Here is a 19507-nt window from a genome sequence, read left to right on the forward strand (position 1 = left end):
AAAAATAAAGTCAGCCACTGTTTCCCCATCTATTTGCCATGAAGTGATGGGACCAGATGCTATGATCTTAGTTTTCTGAATGTTGTGCTTTAAGCCAACTTTTTCACTCTCCTCTTTCACTTCCATCAAGAGGCTCTTTAGTTCTTCTTCCCTTTCTGCCATAAGAGTGGTGTCATCTTCCTATCTAAGGTTATTGATATTTCTCCTGGCAATCTTGATTCCAGCTTGTGCCTCATCCAGCCCAGTGTTTCTTATGATGTACCCTGGATATAATTCAAATAAGCAGGGTGACAATATACAGCCTTGACGTACTCCTTTACCTATTTGGAAACAGTATGTTGTTCCATGTTCAGTTCTAACTGTTGCTTCCTCACCTCTTCTTAATATCTTCTGCTTGTGTTTGGTCCATGCCATTTCTGTCCTTTATTGAGCCCATCTTTGCATGAAATGTTCCCTTGGTATCCCTAATTTTCTTTAAGAGATCTCTAGTCTTTCCCATTCTGTTGTTTTCCTCTATTTCTTTGCATTGATCGCTGAGGAAGGCTTTCTTATCTCTCTTTGCTATTCTTTGAAATTCTCATTCAGATGCTTATATCTTTCCATTTCTCCTTTGCTTTTCGCTTCTCTTCTTTTCACAGCTATTTGTAAGGCCATTTTGCTTTTTTGCATTTCTTTTCCATGGGGATGGTCTTGATCCCTGTCTCCTGTACAATGTCACGAACCTCTGTCCATAGTTTCTCAAGAGGCACGTCAGGTGGTCTGGTATTCCTATCTCTTTCAGAATTTTCTACAGTTTATTGTGATCCACACAGTCAAAGGCTTTGGTATAGTCAATAAATCAGAAATAGATGTTTTTCTGGAACTGTCTTGCTTTTTTGGTGATCCACCAGGATGTTGGTGATTTGATCTCTGGTTCCTCTGCCTTTTCTAAAACCAGCTTGAACATCAGGAAGTTCACAGTTCACATACTGATGTAGCCTGGCTTGGAGAATTTTGAGCATCACTTTACTAGCGTGTGAGATGAGTGCAATTGTGTGGTAGTTTGAGCATTCTTTGGCATTGCCTTTCTTTGGGATTGGAATGAAAACTGACCTTTTCCAGTCCTGTGGACACTGCTGAGTTTTCCAAATTTGCTGACATATTGAGTGCAGCACTTTCATAGCATCATCTTTCAGGATTTGAAATAACTCAACTGGAATTCCATCACCTCCACTAGCTTTGTTCATAGTGATGCTTCCTAAGGCCCAGTTGACTTCACATTCCAGGATGTCTGGCTCTAGGTCAGTGATCATGCCATCATGATTATCTGGGTCGTGAAGATCTTTTTTTGTACAGTTCTTCTGTGTATTTTTGCCACCTCTTCTTAATATCTTCTGCTTCTGTTTGGTCCATACCATTTCTGTCCTTTAACGAGCTCATCTTTGCATGAAATGTTGCCTTAGTATCTCTAATTTTCTTGTAGAGATCTCTAGTCTTTCCCATTCTGTTGTTTTCCTCTATTTCTTTGCATTGATCGCTGAGGAAGGCTTTCTTATCTCTTCTTGCTATTCTTTGGAACTCTCCATTCAGATGCTTATATCTTTCCTTTTCTCCTTTGCTTTTCACTTCTCTTCTTTTCACAGCTATTTGTAAGGCCTCCTCAGACAGCCATTTTGCTTTTTTGCATTTCTTTTCCATGGGGATGGTCTTGATCCCTGTCTCCTGTATAATGTCATGAACCTCATTCCATAGTTCATCAGGCACTCTATCTATCAGATCTAGGCCCTTAAATAGTCTTGTTTTTGCTAATTCTATAAAGCTTCTCCATTTTTGGCTGCAAAGAATATAATTGATCTGATTTTGGTGTTGACAATCTGGTGATGTCCATGTGTAGAGTCTTCTCTTGTGTTGTTAGAAGAGGGTGTTTGCTATGACCAGTGCATTTCCTTGGCAAAACTCTATTAGTCTTTGCCCTGCTTCATTCAGTATTCCAAGGCCAAATTTGCCTGTTACTCCAGGTTTCTTGACTTCCTACTTTTGCATTCCAGTCCCCTATAATGAAAAGGACATCTTTTTTTGGGTGTTAGTTCTAAAAGGTCTTGTAGGTCTTCATAGAACCGTTCAACTTCAGCTTCTTTAGCATTACTGGTTGGGGCATAGACTTGGATTACTGTGATACTGAACAGAGATCAATCTGTCATTTTTGAGATTGCATCCTAATATTGCATTCCAGACTCTTTTGTGGACTATGATGGCTACTCCATTTCTTCTAAGGGATTCCTGCCTGCAGTAGTAGATATAATGGTCATCTGAGTTAAATTCACCCATTCCAGTCCATCTTAGTTTGCTGATTCCTAGAATGTCGACGTTCACTCTTGCTATCTCCTGTTTGTCCACTTCCAGTTTGCCTTGATTCATGGACCTAACATTCAAGGTTTCTATGCAATATTGCTCTTTACAACATCAGACCTTGCTTCTATCACCAGTCACATCCACCACCTGGTGGCGTTTTTGCTTTGGCTCCATCCCTTCATTCTTTCTGGAGTTATTTCTCCACTGATCTCCAGTAGCATATTGGAGAAGCGCGCCGGCTGTGATGGACCCGGCAGAAGCGTGGCTGAGAGGAGCTACACCAAATCTGAGGTCAGGGGTGGCGGCCGAGAGGACCTATCCCAAGTCCGAGGTCAGGGGCGACAGCTGAGAGTGCCCGGCTGTGACGGCGCAGGAGGGGCCAAGAGGAGCTACCCCACGTCCAAGGTCAGGGGCAACAGCTGAGAGTGCCAGGCTGCGACAGCACAGGAGCGGCCAAGAGGAGCTATCCCCAACCTGAGGCCAGGGGCGGCGGCCGAAAGGAGCAATCCCACATCCAAGGAGTGGTGGCTGCGTGGTCACAGGAGGGCAGAGAGGAGCTACTCCACGTTCAAGGTCAGGAGGGGCGACGGTGAGGAGATACCCCTCGTCCAAGGAAAGGAACAATGGCTGCGCTTTGCTGGAGCAGCTGTGAAGAGATACCCCACGTCCAAGGTAAGAGAAACCCAAGTAAGACGGTAGGTGTTGCAAGAGGGCATCACAGGGCAGACACACTGAAACCATAATCACAGAAAACTAGTCAATCTAATCACACAGATCACAGCCTTGTCTAACTCAGTGAAACTAAGCCATGCCCGTGGGGCCACTGAAGATGGGCGGGTCATGGTGGAGAGGTCTGACAGAATGTGGTCCACTGGAGAAGGGAATGGCAAACCACTTCAGTATTCTTGCCTTGAGAACCCCATGAACAGTATGAAACAATATGAAAAGGCAAAATGATAGGATACTGAAAGAGGAACTCTCTAGGTTGGTAGGTGCCTAATATGCTACTGAGATCAGTGTATAATCATAAGGGATTTGATTTAGGTCATACTTGAATGTTCTAGTGGTTTTCTCCACTTTCTTTAACTTCAGTTTGAATTTGGCAATAAGGAGTTGATGATCTGAGCCACAGTCAGCTCCCAGCCTTGTTTTTGCTGACTGTACAGAGCTTCTCCATCTTTGGCTGCAAAGAATATAATCGATCTGATTTTGGTGTTGACCATCTGGTGATGTCCATGGGTAGAGTCTTCTCTTGTGTTGTTGGAAGAGGGTGTTTGCTATGACCAGTGCGTTCTCTTGGCATAACTCTGTTAGCCTTTGCCCTGCTTCATTCTGTACTCCAAGATGCTTGTTAACACAAACTTGATCTTTTATTGTTGGTTGTTGTTTACTTAGTTTGTGGTAGACACAAAAATCAATAACTATAAAAGCAAATAAATTGCAGTTCTTAAAGTTCCTAAGTAGTGTAGGAAAGAGACACATACGTGTGAAGAACAAAGTTCATGGAAGGAATACAGGTGGTTGACATTGATTGGGTGAGTGTGACCATAGGAACATCTGTTAGCTCTGCTGCCATAACAGAATACCACAGACTGGGTGACTTAAACAGCAGAAATTTGTTTTCTTACAATTCTGGAAACTGGAAGCTTGAGATGAAGTTGCCAGCAGGGTTGGTTTCTGGCTTCTCTCCAAGTCCTATAGTATTCATGCCTTATGACCTCATTCAATTTTATTCACCTCCTTAAAAGTATCTCCAAATACAGCCACATTCAGGTTTAGGGCTTCCACGAATGAATTCTGGGGAACACAATTCAGTCCCTTAGAGAAGCATCTGCTGAAGAGGTGATGTGTAAGCTAGTTCTCTGATCTAATTTGCAAGGAGTTTAATGCACATGACATTTTTATATGTTCTTATTCACAGTGCTTTGGTTTCATAAGTTTAACTCTGATCTGTTTTTCGTGTATACATTTATAGTTGAAACACGCTTTTTAAATGAATTTATTGCACATACTGTGGTTCTCACAAGGTCTGACAACAGTGTAACTAAGGAAAAGGATGGTATATATGCCAGAGACGGAGGAATGTTAAGCCAACGAATGGAAATGCCTTTATTAGGTAATTATTTTAGTTAAACTCTAATGACAAGTATTATCTCTCATTTGTTTTTCAGAAGATTCCCATATTTACCCCTCAGGAATTTTTATTTTCAAAAAGTTCTAAGATTATATAATGCATTTTAGATTATCCTTTTTCTTGCTAATCTTTTGAATTTTCTGGTTTATATTCTAGATAAATGAGTCATGTTGTGTTAGGAACAAATTGCATAATTATTTAAGGTGATTTTAGAGAAACTTAGGGTTGGAAGTGATCATTCCAAACTTATATTCTATAAATTCCTGGTCATTCATCATCTACTCAAACCCTACTCAAATGTGAAACTCACTGTTTCAAAAGACCTTTTCTTCTTCACAGTGCTTTCTTTATAACTCTTGTTTTATTCAGTAACACTATTATTCTTGCATGTTTCTAATTACTTTTCTTTATGCCTTTGCATACTATGATGTCAGCTGTTTATCTTCCAAGATATTGCATTTGTTCATTTTGCAAGGTATTGTTGATTATTGCAATATAGGAAATGTATCCTAATTTTAAAGTTATTCATGCACCCAGTTGCCTTATTTAACGCTATTTACACTCTTCTATGGTTTATTCTTGTCTTAATTTTGCTGGTAAAACATATTTTTGCAAATGGTGAGTTTGTCTCCATTTACTTTTTTATAGTAACTAAGATTTAGTCTAACTTTATGATGTACCGACACTAAGCAAATATTTTTAATACATTATTTCATCTGATCCTCATAATAGCTATATATAGTAACTCATTTTCATTTTACAAATGAGTAAACAGAGGCAGGAGAAGGCAATGACACCCCACTCCAGTACTCTTGCCTGGAAAACCCCATGGACGGAGGAGCCTGGTGGGCTGCAGTCCATGGGGTCGCTAAGAGTCTGACACAACTGAGGGACTTCACTTTCACTTCTCACTTTCATGCATTGGAGAAGGAAATGGCAACCCACTCCAGTGTTCTTGCCTGGAGATCCCCAAGGACGAGGGAGCTTGGTGGGCTGCCGTCTATGGGGTCACACAGAGTCGGACACGACTGAAGCGACTTAGCAGCAGCAGCAGCAAACAGAGGCACTGATGGGTTAAGCAATATGTTTACAGAGTTCTTAAATTACAGAGGCAAAACTTGAACTTGAGCAATCTAACAGCCCTCTTCCAGGTCTCAAATTTATGTTCTGATTGTAGCGGCTGGGACCTCCGGTGCAAAGTGTGCAGGAATGTTTCTTAATAGTTTTGTTTCTTAATGGTTTTAGTGGGAATTCTTCCATGTTTTGCCCCTAAGTATGGTATCACTACAGGTTTCTGCTGGAATTTTCCTTTTATTGGTTGCTTTCTCAGAATTCTCTGGTTTTAAGTCAGGAGTGGGTTTTACATTTTATCAAATGCTTTTTATCATCACTAACTATGTGCTATAACTTCTATCCCCTGGATTAACTTTTTCAGAATGTTTTCATAATTTTCTTTTTTATTTATTTAGTTTTGGCTGTGCTGGGTCTTTGTTGCTGTGAGGGCTTTTCTCTAGTTGTAGAGAGTAGAGGCTCCTCTCTAGTTACGGTGCCCAGGCTTCTCTTGATTGCAATGTCTTCTCTTGATTCAGAGCACAGTCTCTAGGGCAATCAGGTTTCAGTAGTTGTGGTGTGTGGACTCAGTAGTTGTGGTTTGTGGGTTTTAGAGCATAGGCTCAATATTTGTGGTGCACAGGCTTAGCTGCTCCATGGCATGTGGGATCTTCCAGGAACAGGGATTGAACACATGTTTCCTGCATTGGCAGGCTGATTCTTTATCACTGAGCCACCAGGGAAGCCCTTTCAGACTTTTTTTTTTTTAACAAAAATGGATGTATCAAATTACTTTTTAACATATTAATTTTTTCACTTATATCTTAATAAATTATGTTAGTTGAGATACAAGTCTATTTCATCCTGATGTGATAATATATAACTACACAGCTTCACTTGATTTATCTTAAATAAAATAGTAGTATTTCATTTTAAATTTGTGTATTTTCAAAAATAATGCTGACTATAAGATTATGCCACTCTGATAAAATGTTGATGTTTCATCTCTTTGTGCATGTTCCAACAGTTTTGCAAAATAGTCTTTCCTTGAAATTTGGTAAAATTTTTTTTCCATTAGATCAGCTGTCCTGACATCATTTTAGGAGGTTATTTTAGATTGTTTTTCTATTTCTTTCAATGTAGTTTTTCTGTCATCTACTCTATCTTCTTCAGTTCATTTATATTTTGCAAAAACTCATCGAGATTTCAAATTGTTAGTTTAAAATTATATGTATTATTATATACTTTAAAATTATTTTCATGTATGTATCTTTTCTGTTTTATCTACAGAGTTGTTTAGTTTTATCTTTCCATTGTTTGTTTTTGGATAAAACTTGCCAAAATCATCAAATTATTTTTTTTCAAATAATCATTGAAATTTGCTTTTCTGTTGTTTATCTGTTTATAACTTTTCTTTGACTTTTTGTTGTTTTGTAAGAGTTTATTCTGGCCACTGATCCTTTACATAATGTGTACTTGAAAGTGTCTTTTCTATCTCTATGGCCTGCCTTATCTATATTGTCTTTTTATGCAGAAATATTAAAACTTTAAACAAATACTTCTATACTGTTTTATATTCTGTGTTATCTTGTGTATCTAAATATATTACAGGTTCTCAGAGGGCAAGAATCATGTGTTGACTTTTAATGCTGTAAGACTCCTAGAATAGCATTTATACATGTAATAGATTTAAACAAAAAATTTTTAATTGAAATATGCATGCATGCGAAGTCGCTTCAGTCGTGTCAGACTCTGTGCGAATGGACAGCAGCCCCCAGGCTCCTCTGTCCACAGGATTCTCTAGGCAAGAATACTGGAGTAGGTTGCCATTTCCTTCTCCAAAATAAAAGGATGAGCAGTATCTTATTAAAGATGGTATTCTTATACAAATCAAGTCCCCAAATGTGTTTCACACCAGTGTCCTGAATACTGCGGGAATAAAAGAAAGACCTCACATCTAGATGAAAACAAATGATCTGGAATTGGTTGCTAATATGTTACCAAACAGAAACTAGTTACCTCATTAGAATGATTCTCTAACAAGAGAACCAAAGGCAGAGAAAATATGCTAACATTGCAAAGAATCCTGAATTTAGGTTATATATGAGGATGAATGCCTTGAATGAGAAGGTTGCTTAATTTGGGATTAGATATTGAAGTATAATTGCTTTACAGAATTTTGTGGTTTTCTGTCATATATCAACAAGAATCAGCCACAGGTACACCCATGTCCCCTCCCTCCAAGACCTCCCTCCCATCTCCCCCCACCTCCCCACCCCATCCCACCCTTCAGCCTGTCGCAGAGCCCCTGTTAGAGTTCTCTGAGTCATACAGCAAATTCCCATTGGCTATCTATTTTACATATGGTATTGTAAATTTCTATGTTACTCTCTGCATACATCTCACCTTCTCCCTCCTCTCCTCCCACCATGTCCATAGGTCTGTTCTCTATGTCTGTTTATCCATTGCTTCCCTGAAAATAAATTTATCAGTGCCATTTCTTCAGATTCCATATAAATGTGTCAGTATAAGATATTTATATTTCTTTTTCTGACTTACTTCACTCTGTATAATAGGCACTAGTTTTGTCCACCTCATTAGAACAGATTCAAATGCATTCCTTTTTAATAAACTGTGGAAAATTCTGAAAGAGATGGGAATACCAGACCATCGGACCTGCCTCTTGAGAAATCTGTATGCAAGTCAGGAAGCAACAGTTAGAACTGGACATGGAACAACGGACTGGTTCCAAATAGGAAAAGGAGTACATCCAGGCTGTATATTGTCACCCTGCTTATTTAACTTATATGCAGAGTACATCATGAGAAACGCTGGACTGGAAGAAGCACAAGCTGGAATCAAGATTGCCGGGAGAAATATCAATAACCTCAGACATGCAGACGACACCACCCTTATGGCAAAAGTGGAGAGGAACTCAAAAGCCTCTTGATGAAAGTGAAAGAGGAGAGTGAAAAAGTTGGCTCAAAGCTCAACATTCAGAAAACGAAGATCATGGCATCCAGTCCCATCACTTCATGGGAAATAGATGGGGAAACAGTGGAAACAGTGTCAGACTTTTTGGGCTCCAAAATCACTGCAGATGGTGACTGCATCCATGAAACTAAAAGACACTTACTCCTTGGAAGGAAAGTTATGACCAACCTAGATAGCATATTCAAAAGCAGAGACATTACTTTGCCAACAAAGGTCCGTCTAGTCAAGGCTATGGTTTTTCCAGTGGTCATGTATGGATGTGAGAGTTGGACTGTGAAGAAGGCTGAGCACTGAAGAATTGATGCTTTTGCACTGTGGTGTTGGAGAAGATTCTTGAGAGTCCCTTGGACTGCAAGGAGATCCAACCAGTCCATTCTGAAGGAGATCAGCCCTGGGATTTCTTTGGAAGGAATGATGCTAAAGCTGAAACTCCAGTACTTTGGCCACCTCATGAGAAGGGTTGACTCATTAGAAACGACTCTGATGCTGGGAGGGATTGGGGGCAGGAGGAGAAGGGGACGACAGAGGATGAGATGGCTGGATGGCATCACTGACTCGATGGACGTGAGTCTGAGTGAACTCCGGGAGTTGGTGATGGACAGGGAGGCCTGGTGTGCTGCGATTCATGGGGTCACAAAGAGTCGGACACGACTGAGCGACTGAACTGAACTGAGGTGCTATGTCATTGTAATTTTGATTTGCATTTCTCTAATAATGAGTGATGTACATGTAATAGACTTTAAATGAAGGAATGAAATACCTAATGTTAAATACTACAGAAAGTGTTAGTCACTCAGTCGTGTCCAACCCTTTGCACCTCCATGGACTGTACCAGGCCAGGCTTCTCTGTCCGTAGAATTCTCCAGGCAAAAATACTGGTGTGGGTAGCCATTCTGTTCTCCAGGGGATCTTCCCCACCCAGGGATCAAACCCAGGTCTCCTGCAGTGCAGGCAGATTCCTTACCGTCTGAGCCACCAGAGAAGCCCTCTGTAGGTAGAGCAGAACATTAATAAATATTATGCTAACTGTGACTAACATCTTTTTCTTTTTTGGTTGTTAAATTTGCATCAACTGTCAACAGAACATTCACTACTTGGTGCGAGCTCAATCCACAGTCCTGCAACTACGAAAATGTTCTTGGCTGCAACCAACTACCTCTCACACTTCTCGTTAAAATCAATTACAACTCAAATTAATCATTCAAAGAAGGCTATTTCCCATCAGATATCAGATTTGAATATGTGGCTCATACCCCTAGTGCAAACCTCTTCCTGGAGGAGTTGGCAGTTCCTACAAACAACCATAGTTCTTTAAGCATTCACCTGAACAGTTCTCATGGTGAAGTAGTACCCAGAGTCTCATCCAAACAGAGGCAGGAGAGTATAATTCTCAAACTAACAGGTCTGCCCAAGGTTATACACAGTATAAAAGGATGGGTTTACATCATCACTTATTACAGCCATCACTGTTTTGCCAGAAAAGCCTGGATTGACCAAAAGATCAAGTTGGGCTGAATCCCCTTGCTTTCTTGGTGTTTCCTGTGTGCCAACCACAGATGGTCACTTCCAGCGTGGACGCTGCCCCTTTGGATATTACAGAGATGGTAGCAATTGCAGAGGTAGTGTGACAACTCTTCAAATGTCACAAAGAAAACTATCTAGCTCACTGTTAAGTGCTTAAGAAGATACACCTTTCTATATATTACATTTTGTTTACTCCATTTAGTTCACTAACTTCTACTCATTTTATTTATTATTTGGGTATATTCTCTTCACATTTCAAAAAAATTAACACAAGTGTTGCTCAAATTTTTAATAATGTTGATACTAAAAAACATTATAACTATATAACACACTACAAATATATGAATTAAGTACCTACTTGTTCTAGGGCCTTTGGAAATATTTCGTTTCTATTATGTCATATAATCCACAAGGACTCCATGTACTAGGTATTATTTTTCCCGTTATACAGAAAAGAAAGCACAACCGTACAGGGCCAACCGACACTCCTGGTAGCAAGCAGCTAGGTATAAAATAACAGCATGAATAACACTGTGGTCTGGGTTCTTTTCAGCTCACAGAGGGTATTTAGCCTTTAAATGACTAATCCTGCATTATTTGTATAAATTAAGTTTCTCTGTAATTCCTCCAGCTCTTAACAATAAAACAAGTTAGGCATCACTTTAATTTTGAAAGGATTGTTTACTTCTTTTCACAATCATCAGCATAGTTTTCTTTGATACAAATAAAACTTCTGGCTTAGAAGTTACATTTTAATGTTCATATTATTTTCTTTTGTGTGTGTGTGTGTTTTGATTTGTTTGAGACCAGCTTAAGAAACAGAGCTGTTAGGGTGTTCCTTTGTTCTGAGTTACCTTGAGGAACTTCATTGTTTTTTTTTTTTTTTCTGTAGGAATAATGATAATAACCTTTAATTCTTACATGTTTATAACATAAAACTCCTTTTTATTAGCAAGTAAAACAACCTCAATCATTTCAGTTACTTCAAAAAGTGTTAAATGCCTAATAGAGTATATTGGGTTGTCAGAGAAGCTTAAGAAATAAGAACATATAAGCTTACGATGTGTTGCTGGCATTTTGCTCTTTGACATTATGATTCTCCCTGCCATTCACCAGCATTTAGCTAATTAGTATCTGACACTAAACTGCTCTCTGAAAGACTGTAATCCCTTTTATGGTTAGCAGCCACCATGTCCAACAGCAGATTTTCTATGGGACTAATTTCCTCATATGGTATGTTTTTCTTACCCTATTAATCATTTACCTCAGTCATCCTGGTAGTAAAACAAATATAAGGGGAAAAATAATTTTGTGAATGTTTGCAGTCATTATTGTTTAATAGCAATTTCAAATTTTCCAATTTCAGAGAATTTTACTTTTATTACAGAATTAAGTCTACAGGCAATGTGTATACACTGTATCTACAATTCAGCCTTTTTGCCTTGATTTTTCCAGCCATTTGTAAACATCCTTGGGGAAGAAACAGAGAGTGTGTTGCCACAAACATATGCAAATGCAAACCTGGTTACACCGGTTCTGACTGCCAAACTGATTAAGTATAGCTTTTATTAGTTTGCATAATGAATTTAATTGATAATTAATATTTCTAAGCCATGAGCTTTATTTTTTACAGCTGTATGTCATCCTGACTGCAAAAACCATGGAAAATGTATTAAGCCTAACATTTGTGAATGTTCCCCAGGACATGGAGCAATCTGTGATGAAGGTGATAATTCAAATTAAAAATCAAATAATAAAATCAAAATAATGCAATCTTTTAAAAGTGTTTTAAAGGTAATTCAGTTTTACTGTGTACATATTAATATGTACACAGTATATGTTAATATGTACATATTAATATGTATTAATGCTGGTGAGGGAGTCTAAGTTTTGTTAATGTTTATTAAAAATAATTTATTGAAGATTTAAAAAATTTAAATTTGCCAAATCAGAGGACCAAAAAACAATACCTCATATATCTTTGGTAAAAGTATCTGCAGAAATTTTTTTTTGATATTTAGTTATATGGAACCATATCCCTATAAATATTTTAGCTTCAAACAAAGGATATCTGCCTATTGAATAATTTCGCAAACATGGGTCCAAGGAACTGCTATTACCAAATAATTAGAAGATATCAGGTAGCAAAAAGAAACCTAAAAAATCATTTTTAAAAACATGTTTATAGCCATATAATTTCATTGCCTTGGTTGAAATCTTAAATGGAGAGTTTAGGAAATGGCATTCCTAAAATGGATAATACTTTAAAGAAAAAAAGTTGTTAAATTTTTAAGTAATATTTTTAAAGAATACATATTAGTGAGTTGTACATATATAATTATTAATAAACTGAGAGCCTATTGTGTTTTCATGGCAAGGCAAGGCACAAATTAACAAATTACAGTAAACACAGAATGAACTAACAGAAACAGTATGAATAGCATATGAAAATAATTATAGAAATATAGAAGTGTTCTCTTTGTAGGGCAAGAATGTGTAACTCCAAGTCTCACTTTTCAGAAGAAACCTTAGATTGTGTATTTCCATCCAGTTAACCAAAAGTTTTATAAACCAAAACATGCTGATGATTTATAGGTGTCTACAGAGTGTGACCTCATAGTCAATCCCACAGAACTAGATTTCATGCTAAAATAGAACTAAGTTTACTATAAATTGCTCATAGCAGAAGGTTTTATTGTGCTTGTGCTTCATAAACATAAACTGACTGTTTCCAAATTAGGAGCTGATTTAACACAATCTGTGTCTGCAGAAGGCTGGAGACCACCTTGTCAACATGGTGGCACCTACTTAGCTGGAAACCGCCGCTTTTGCCCGTATGGTTTTGTAGGAATAAGGTGTGAAACAAGTAAGCAAAGCTCTCTTGCAGTCTAGTATAATGAAATTGCTCCTTGAAGAGTTGATTGCTCTAATGTTAACTGAGATAAACCCAAACCCTATGCAAAATATATGCCTTCATGATTTGCTATGATGATTACCATTCTGCATACCACTGAGAGCACTGGGTGCCAGTAGTAAGTAAGATAAAGAAGCTTGTTCTTAGAAACAACTCTTTTCTGGACTCTGTCCATGACCATTACTTTGAGATAATAAGAATTCTAATTTGTTGTGTGTGCACAGTTGCTCAGACACGTCCAACTCTCTGCGACCCCATGATCTGTAGCCCATCTGGCTCCTCTGTCTGTGGGATTCTCCAGGCAAAAATACTGGAGTAGGTTTCCATTTCCTTCTCCAGGGGATCTTCCCAGCCCACGGATTGAACATGTCTCTTGCATCTCCTGCATTGGTGGTTGGGTTCTTTAGCACTTGTGCCACCTGGGAAGCCCCTCTAATATGTTGGCTTATATACAAATTTACCTCATTTAATCTATGTCTATGATTGCTTTCATTAGTAACAGTTTTCACAAATAGTCAACTCTTGCTTACTATTCATCTCAGTGATTTTCTACTTTCCCCATCTGTATTAACAGCAAACAATAAAGGTAACTGAATACGAAAACTGCGAACTATTTAAAGCCAAAAAATAAAATGTTTTTTATCTTTCTCTTTAATCTTATTCATTAGACTGTGGTCGGCAGTTATGAGCCACTAAGTCATAGCCTTTTCATACTGTTCATGGGGTTCTCGATTCATGGGGTCGCAAAGAGTTGGACACGACTGAGCTACTGAACTGAACTGAAGTCATAGCCAGTAATATGACCAGTACCGAATCTAACTTACCTTTCTTTTAATTTATCCTATGATCTTAGTTGTCTGTAACAGGCACTGTGAAAATGGAAGCAAATGTCTTAAACCAGATGTCTGTGAGTGTAAGCCTGGCTGTAGCACAGCCAGGTAAAATCAGAAATATTTTCAATAAATATGTCAGTTGAAAGAAATTCAAGGTGCATCAGTGGTTTAAGGTGCATCAATGGCTTAAGGATAAGGACTTGCAAAACATAAAACTAATCAGATGAGATTGGTATAGAGTTTTTATTTCAGATAGATTTTAAAACCCTGTCTCTCATATTCATTCATTATCTTTGTATACAACCATAGAATGTATTCCAGCTTTAATCTTATCCAACCCAACCAATACTTTCTTTTTTGGCTTTTATTTTTCCCTCATACTCTGCCTTATGGTGGAGAGAAACATATTTGTGTTGCATATTCAGGTCTCTTTGAAGATTTTTTAAAATCACAATGCAGACATTCTGTTTCATTAAATATTCAAGCACTTCTGAGTTAACTGGACATCATAATGTTATTCTATTTATTACAGTATCAGGCTTAATTCCTTGGCAGTGGTGTTTGCCATTATCTGTTTAATCCATTGTGATCTAAGGACTTTTCTCAACATAAATTTAATTCAGTGTTTATAGCTTGACAACTATGTGTGAAGCATGATGCAAAGGGAAATAAAGATCAATTTGATTTTTTCCCATTACAAGTAGCATATCATTAGTGAAGGAGATACAGATTATAATTATAAAAAGCACTATGTTACAAGTTGGGTAACAAGTGACATAATAAATGTTTACCTTTCTGGAAGCAGAGGAAAGAGAAATTCATTCTGACAGGTGCAGTTAGGAATAAAATTGTAAACTTTGGAGAACTGGCAAAATCGGGATTAAAAATGGAATTTGGGGTGACTTTCAAAGTGGAACAAAGGGAAAGAAGCAAAAACAAAGTGTGTTTTTGAGTGTGCTAGGACTTGAGTGCAGTGTTCCTATTTGAATTGGGAAGATGACTTAAAATCATGACTGAATGTATTTGAGCAGATTACAGACTATCCTGTTTGTGTTGCTGAATTGCTTTCTCTTAACTTCCAATTGTTTTACCAACAATGCTTACCAAGGGCATTCTGAATTCTAATAACCGCCTCTACATTCTTAGCTTGGTAATAACTTAATGAACAAACTTTCAAAGCTATTATCTGGTTATTCCTCTCCTCTTATTTTGGAAAAGTCTAATTAATTATAGGTTATGGGTTTAAATGGCAGTAAAAATAAAATATTTCATTATGCACCATTCTGTACTTCAGGGCAGCTTCCATTTTTAAATAACAAAACTTTTATGGTCCTTCTCCCTCCTACTGTTTACCAGCTTTGTGTGACCCCGTTTGCCTCAATGGTGGTTCCTGTAATAAACCAAACACTTTCAGTTCAGTTCAGTTCAGTTCAGTCGCTCAGTCGTGTCCGCCTCTTTGGGACCCCATGAATTGCAGCACGCTAGGCCTCCCTGTCCATCACCAACTTCTGTCCAAATGGATTCTTTGGTACACAGTGTCAGAGTGGTAATTATTCTTTCTTTATAAATAAAAAGGCAAAGGATCAGCTGTTATCCTTATGGGAATTCCCTTGTGTGTTATTTGTTGTTTTTCCCTTGCTGCTTTTAATATTTGTTCTTTGTGTTTGATCTTTGTTAATTTGATTAATATGTGTCTTGGGGTGTTTCTCCTTGGGTTTATCCTGTTTGGGACTCTCTGGGTTTCTTGGACTTGGGTGATTATTTCCTTCCCCATTTTAGGGAAGTTTTCAACTATTATCTCCTCAAGTATTTTCTCATGGTCTTTCTTTTTGTCTTCTTCTTCTGGAACCCCTATGATTCGAATGTTGTGGCGTTTAATATTGTCCTGGAGGTCTCTGAGATTGTCCTCATTTCTTTTAATTCGTTTTTCTTTTATCCTCTCTGATTCATTTATTTCTACCATTCTATTTTCTAATTCACTAATCCTATCTTCTGCCTCTGTTATTCTACTATTTGTTGCCTCCAGAGTGTTTTTAATTTCATTTATTGCATTATTCATTATATATTGACTCTTTTTATTTCTTCTAGGTCCTTGTTAAAAGGAGATCTTTCAATAGAAACTCTTCAAGCCAGGAGGGAATGGCAAGACATACTTAAAATGATGAAAGAAAATAACCTACAGCCCAGATTATTGTAGCCAGCAAGGATCTCATTCAAGTATGAAGGAGAAATCAAAAGCTTTTCAGACAAGCAAAAGCTGAGAGAATTCTGCACCACCAAACCAGCTCTCCAACAAATACTAAAGGATATTCTCTAGACAGGAAACACAAAAATGGTGTATAAACTCGAACCCAAAACAATAAAGTAAATGGCAACGGGATCATACTTATTAGTAATTACCTTAAATGTAAATGGGTTGAATGCCCCAACCAAAAGACAAAGACTGGCTGAATGGATACAAAAACAAGACCCTACATATGTTGTCTACAAGAGACCCACCTCAAAACAGGGGACACATACAGACTGAAAGTGAAGGGCTGGAAAAAGATTTTCCATGCAAATTGGGACCAAAAGAAAGCAGGAGTCACAATACTCATATCAGATAAATTAGACTTTAAAACAAAGGCTGTGAAAAGAGACAAAGAAGGTCACTACATAATGATCAAAGGATCAATCCAAGAAGAAGATATAACAATTATATAATATATATCCACCCAACATGGGAGCACCGCAGTATGTAAGACAAATTCTAACAAGTATGAAAGGAGAAATTAACAATAACACAATAATAGTGGGAGACTTTAATACCCCACTCACACTTATGGATAGATCAACTAAACAGAAAATTAACAAGGAAAAAAAAAAAATGTATCTATAAAGTTCACTAAAGCAAAGCACAGTAAAATGAGGTATGGCAATAAAAGGCGTTAAATTTATCAAATAAAAAAAAAAAAAGTGCTGAAAAATTAAAGCTGTCAATTCTGTAATAGATATTCATTGAAAGTATCTTTTGAAATGGGGTGAAAACACCTTCAGAGAAATGAAAGCTAAGGAAGCATGCACGAGCTATAAAAATGATAAAGTCCTTTATGAATGATGATAATATCAAAACAAAACTTGGAAATACAGGAAGGAGTAAAGAGCACTACGAACAGTCAATACATGGATAAACATTAGAAACTATTCTCTTTTCTTAATTTCTTCATGGTAAACTATCAACATTATATTGTGAAATTTTTCAGAAAAAAAAAATAAATAAATAAATAAGCAGGGTGACAAAAAAATAAAATAAAAAACTGGTTCAAAACAAAACAAACAAACAAAAAAGGCAAAGGAAAAGTTAGACACAAACAGAGCTCTGAGTAAACAAACATAAGACAATTTTCAAAGGGGAAGATGTTATTTATTTACTCTATTTCTTGTGACATTGCAGTTTTGGTCACCAAATTACCAATTCACAGAAATATATGAGTTATTGTGTAAAATGTTTACTTATTCAACTTATGTTAGGCTCACAGCCTTGGTGCATTTGTAGGACCAAGGTGTGAAACAAATAAGCCAAGCTCTCTTGCAGTCTTTCATGTGCAATGGTGTCATTTTTGTTGCCTTCTCTGCAAAAATGTTTTATTTACAGTCAATCTAATGTCTACTACTAATTTTATCTCATGATCTCTCTTGACTTTAGTTTCATTAAACACTTATGAAGAGCCAGCTACACACAGCAGTGTGCCCAGTAATATGAGACATAAAGATGTACCATTTACCCCATTTACGGCCTATGACTTTAACACTTTCACTCATTGAGTTAATGCTATAAGCTGTTTTTGTTTTTTTTTTCAGAATAATGGGCATGACCTGAAGTTAAGCACACAGGCATGAAATAATGTCAATAAATTAAGTTTTAAATCTGTTTTCTGCATCTTAGTAGTTTTGAGCCTATATGAATATAGAGTGGATTTTTAGTATACGATGTGATAATTTAACTTCTAAAATACATACTTTCTTTGTCATGTTACAGTTTGACTTCAATCCTGTTTTGTTTTGTTTTTTCACTTAGAGGTAGGTTAGGATTCTAAGATTGACACTGAGATGGAGAAGAAACCATCACTCTAATACTAGATATATTAAGCATTCAAAATGAGTTTTTCTAATTCAGATTTCTGTTAAGAAGCTAGGGTATGAACATGGAATGCAAAGACCAGGTTAAGGCAGATCTTGAAAATTAGGAGATTATTACTAAATGCATGTTTAAGAGTTTTAGGTAGAATTTTGAGTGGAGAATGTGAGAAAGGAAATAAAAAGCTATGCTTCTAATGCTATTTGCAATAGGTGTAAGATTTACTAAGAAAATTTATCCTCTAAAATGTATAAGCTGACTATATAACTAAGCAGGGACTCTCTAAATTACTAAATTGAACTAAAAATTGTCTAATGAACATGTCATGTTAAAATTTTTGGAGTTATCAGTCTTTATAATCTCTTAGTGGCATGGATATGACAAATTTATAGTTTCCAGGCCTTTACTTTCAAGTTTGAGCTAGACAGTTGCTGTCAAGTGTGAATGAGACTACAGTAGACCATATACAAGTACAGTCAGCACTTGGCATTAAGTAATGGTATTATTGTTATGATACGTTATAGAAAGTGCAGGAAAAAATATGGTCTTTATTTTTATTAAGTCACATCCCTTCTGAGCCCAAATAGAGGGAAGGGAAGATGGTATACATATTGAAAGCCCTGAATAAATTAGGCAGAATATGGTTAAAATAAGTATAAGGAGCATATACTGTGTATTCTATAGCATTTCAAAAGAGGGAGAGAGACACTGAGCTGAAAACAACACGAAAGGTTAACTATTAATAAGCAAGACTTAAAATGTGAGGCTGTGTGTGTGTTAGTTGCTCAGTTGTGTCCAATTCTTGGGACCCCATAGACTGTAGCCTGCCAGGCTCCATGGGATTCTCCAGGCAAGAATATTGGAGTGGGTTGCCATTTCCTTCTCCAGGGGATCTTCCCGACTCAGGAATCAAACCCAGGTCTCTGGCATTGCAGGCAGACTGAGCTATGAGGGAAGCCCAAAACATGAGGCTCAGTTCAGTTCAGTTCAGTCGCTCAGTCGTGTCTGACTCTTTGTGACCCCATGAATCGCAGCACACCAGGCCTCCCTGTCCATCACCAACTCCTGGAGTTCACCCAGACTCATGTCCATCGAGTCAGTGATGCCATCCAGCCATCTTATCCTCTGTCGTCCCCTTCTCCTCCTGCCCCCAATCCCTCCCAGCATCAGAGTCTTTTCCAATGAGTCAACTCTTCACATGAGGTGGCCAAAGTACTGGAGTTTCAGCTTTAGCATCATTCCTTCCAAAGAAATCCCAGGGCTGATCTTCAGAATGGACTGGTTGGATGTCCTTGCAGTCCAAGGGACTCTCAAGAGTCTTCTCCAACACCACAGTTCAAAAGCATCAATTCTTCGGCGCTCAGCTTTCTTCACAGTCCAACTCTCACATCCATACATGACCACAGGAAAAACCACAGCCTTGACTAGCCGGACCTTTGTTGGCAAAGTAATGTCTCTGCTTTTGAATATGCTATCTAGGTTGGACATAAATTTCCTTCCAAGGAGTAAGCGTCTTTTAATTTCATGGCTGCAGTCACCATCTGCAGTGATTTTGGAGCCCAAAAAAATAAAGTCTGACACTGTTTCCCCATCTATTTCCCATGAAGTGA

The 19507-nt window shown here is 37.6% G+C and overlaps 1 protein-coding gene across 1 annotated transcript in view; it reads left to right on the top strand.

Moving 5' to 3' along the window:
- Nucleotides 1–19507, top strand: part of VWDE (von Willebrand factor D and EGF domains) — a 99692-nt gene that overhangs the window by 37176 nt on the left and 43009 nt on the right. The window contains 8 exon segments of the mRNA XM_070368862.1: nt 4270–4399; nt 4402–4443; nt 11489–11589; nt 11645–11759; nt 12804–12899; nt 13801–13872; nt 15080–15193; nt 15288–15326. Coding sequence (XP_070224963.1) covers nt 4270–4399; nt 4402–4443; nt 11489–11589; nt 11645–11759; nt 12804–12899; nt 13801–13872; nt 15080–15193; nt 15288–15326 — 709 coding nt within the window.

This window comes from Bos mutus, chromosome 4 (assembly GCF_027580195.1).
Source record: "Bos mutus isolate GX-2022 chromosome 4, NWIPB_WYAK_1.1, whole genome shotgun sequence".
Classification (NCBI taxonomy): domain Eukaryota; kingdom Metazoa; phylum Chordata; class Mammalia; order Artiodactyla; family Bovidae; genus Bos; species Bos mutus.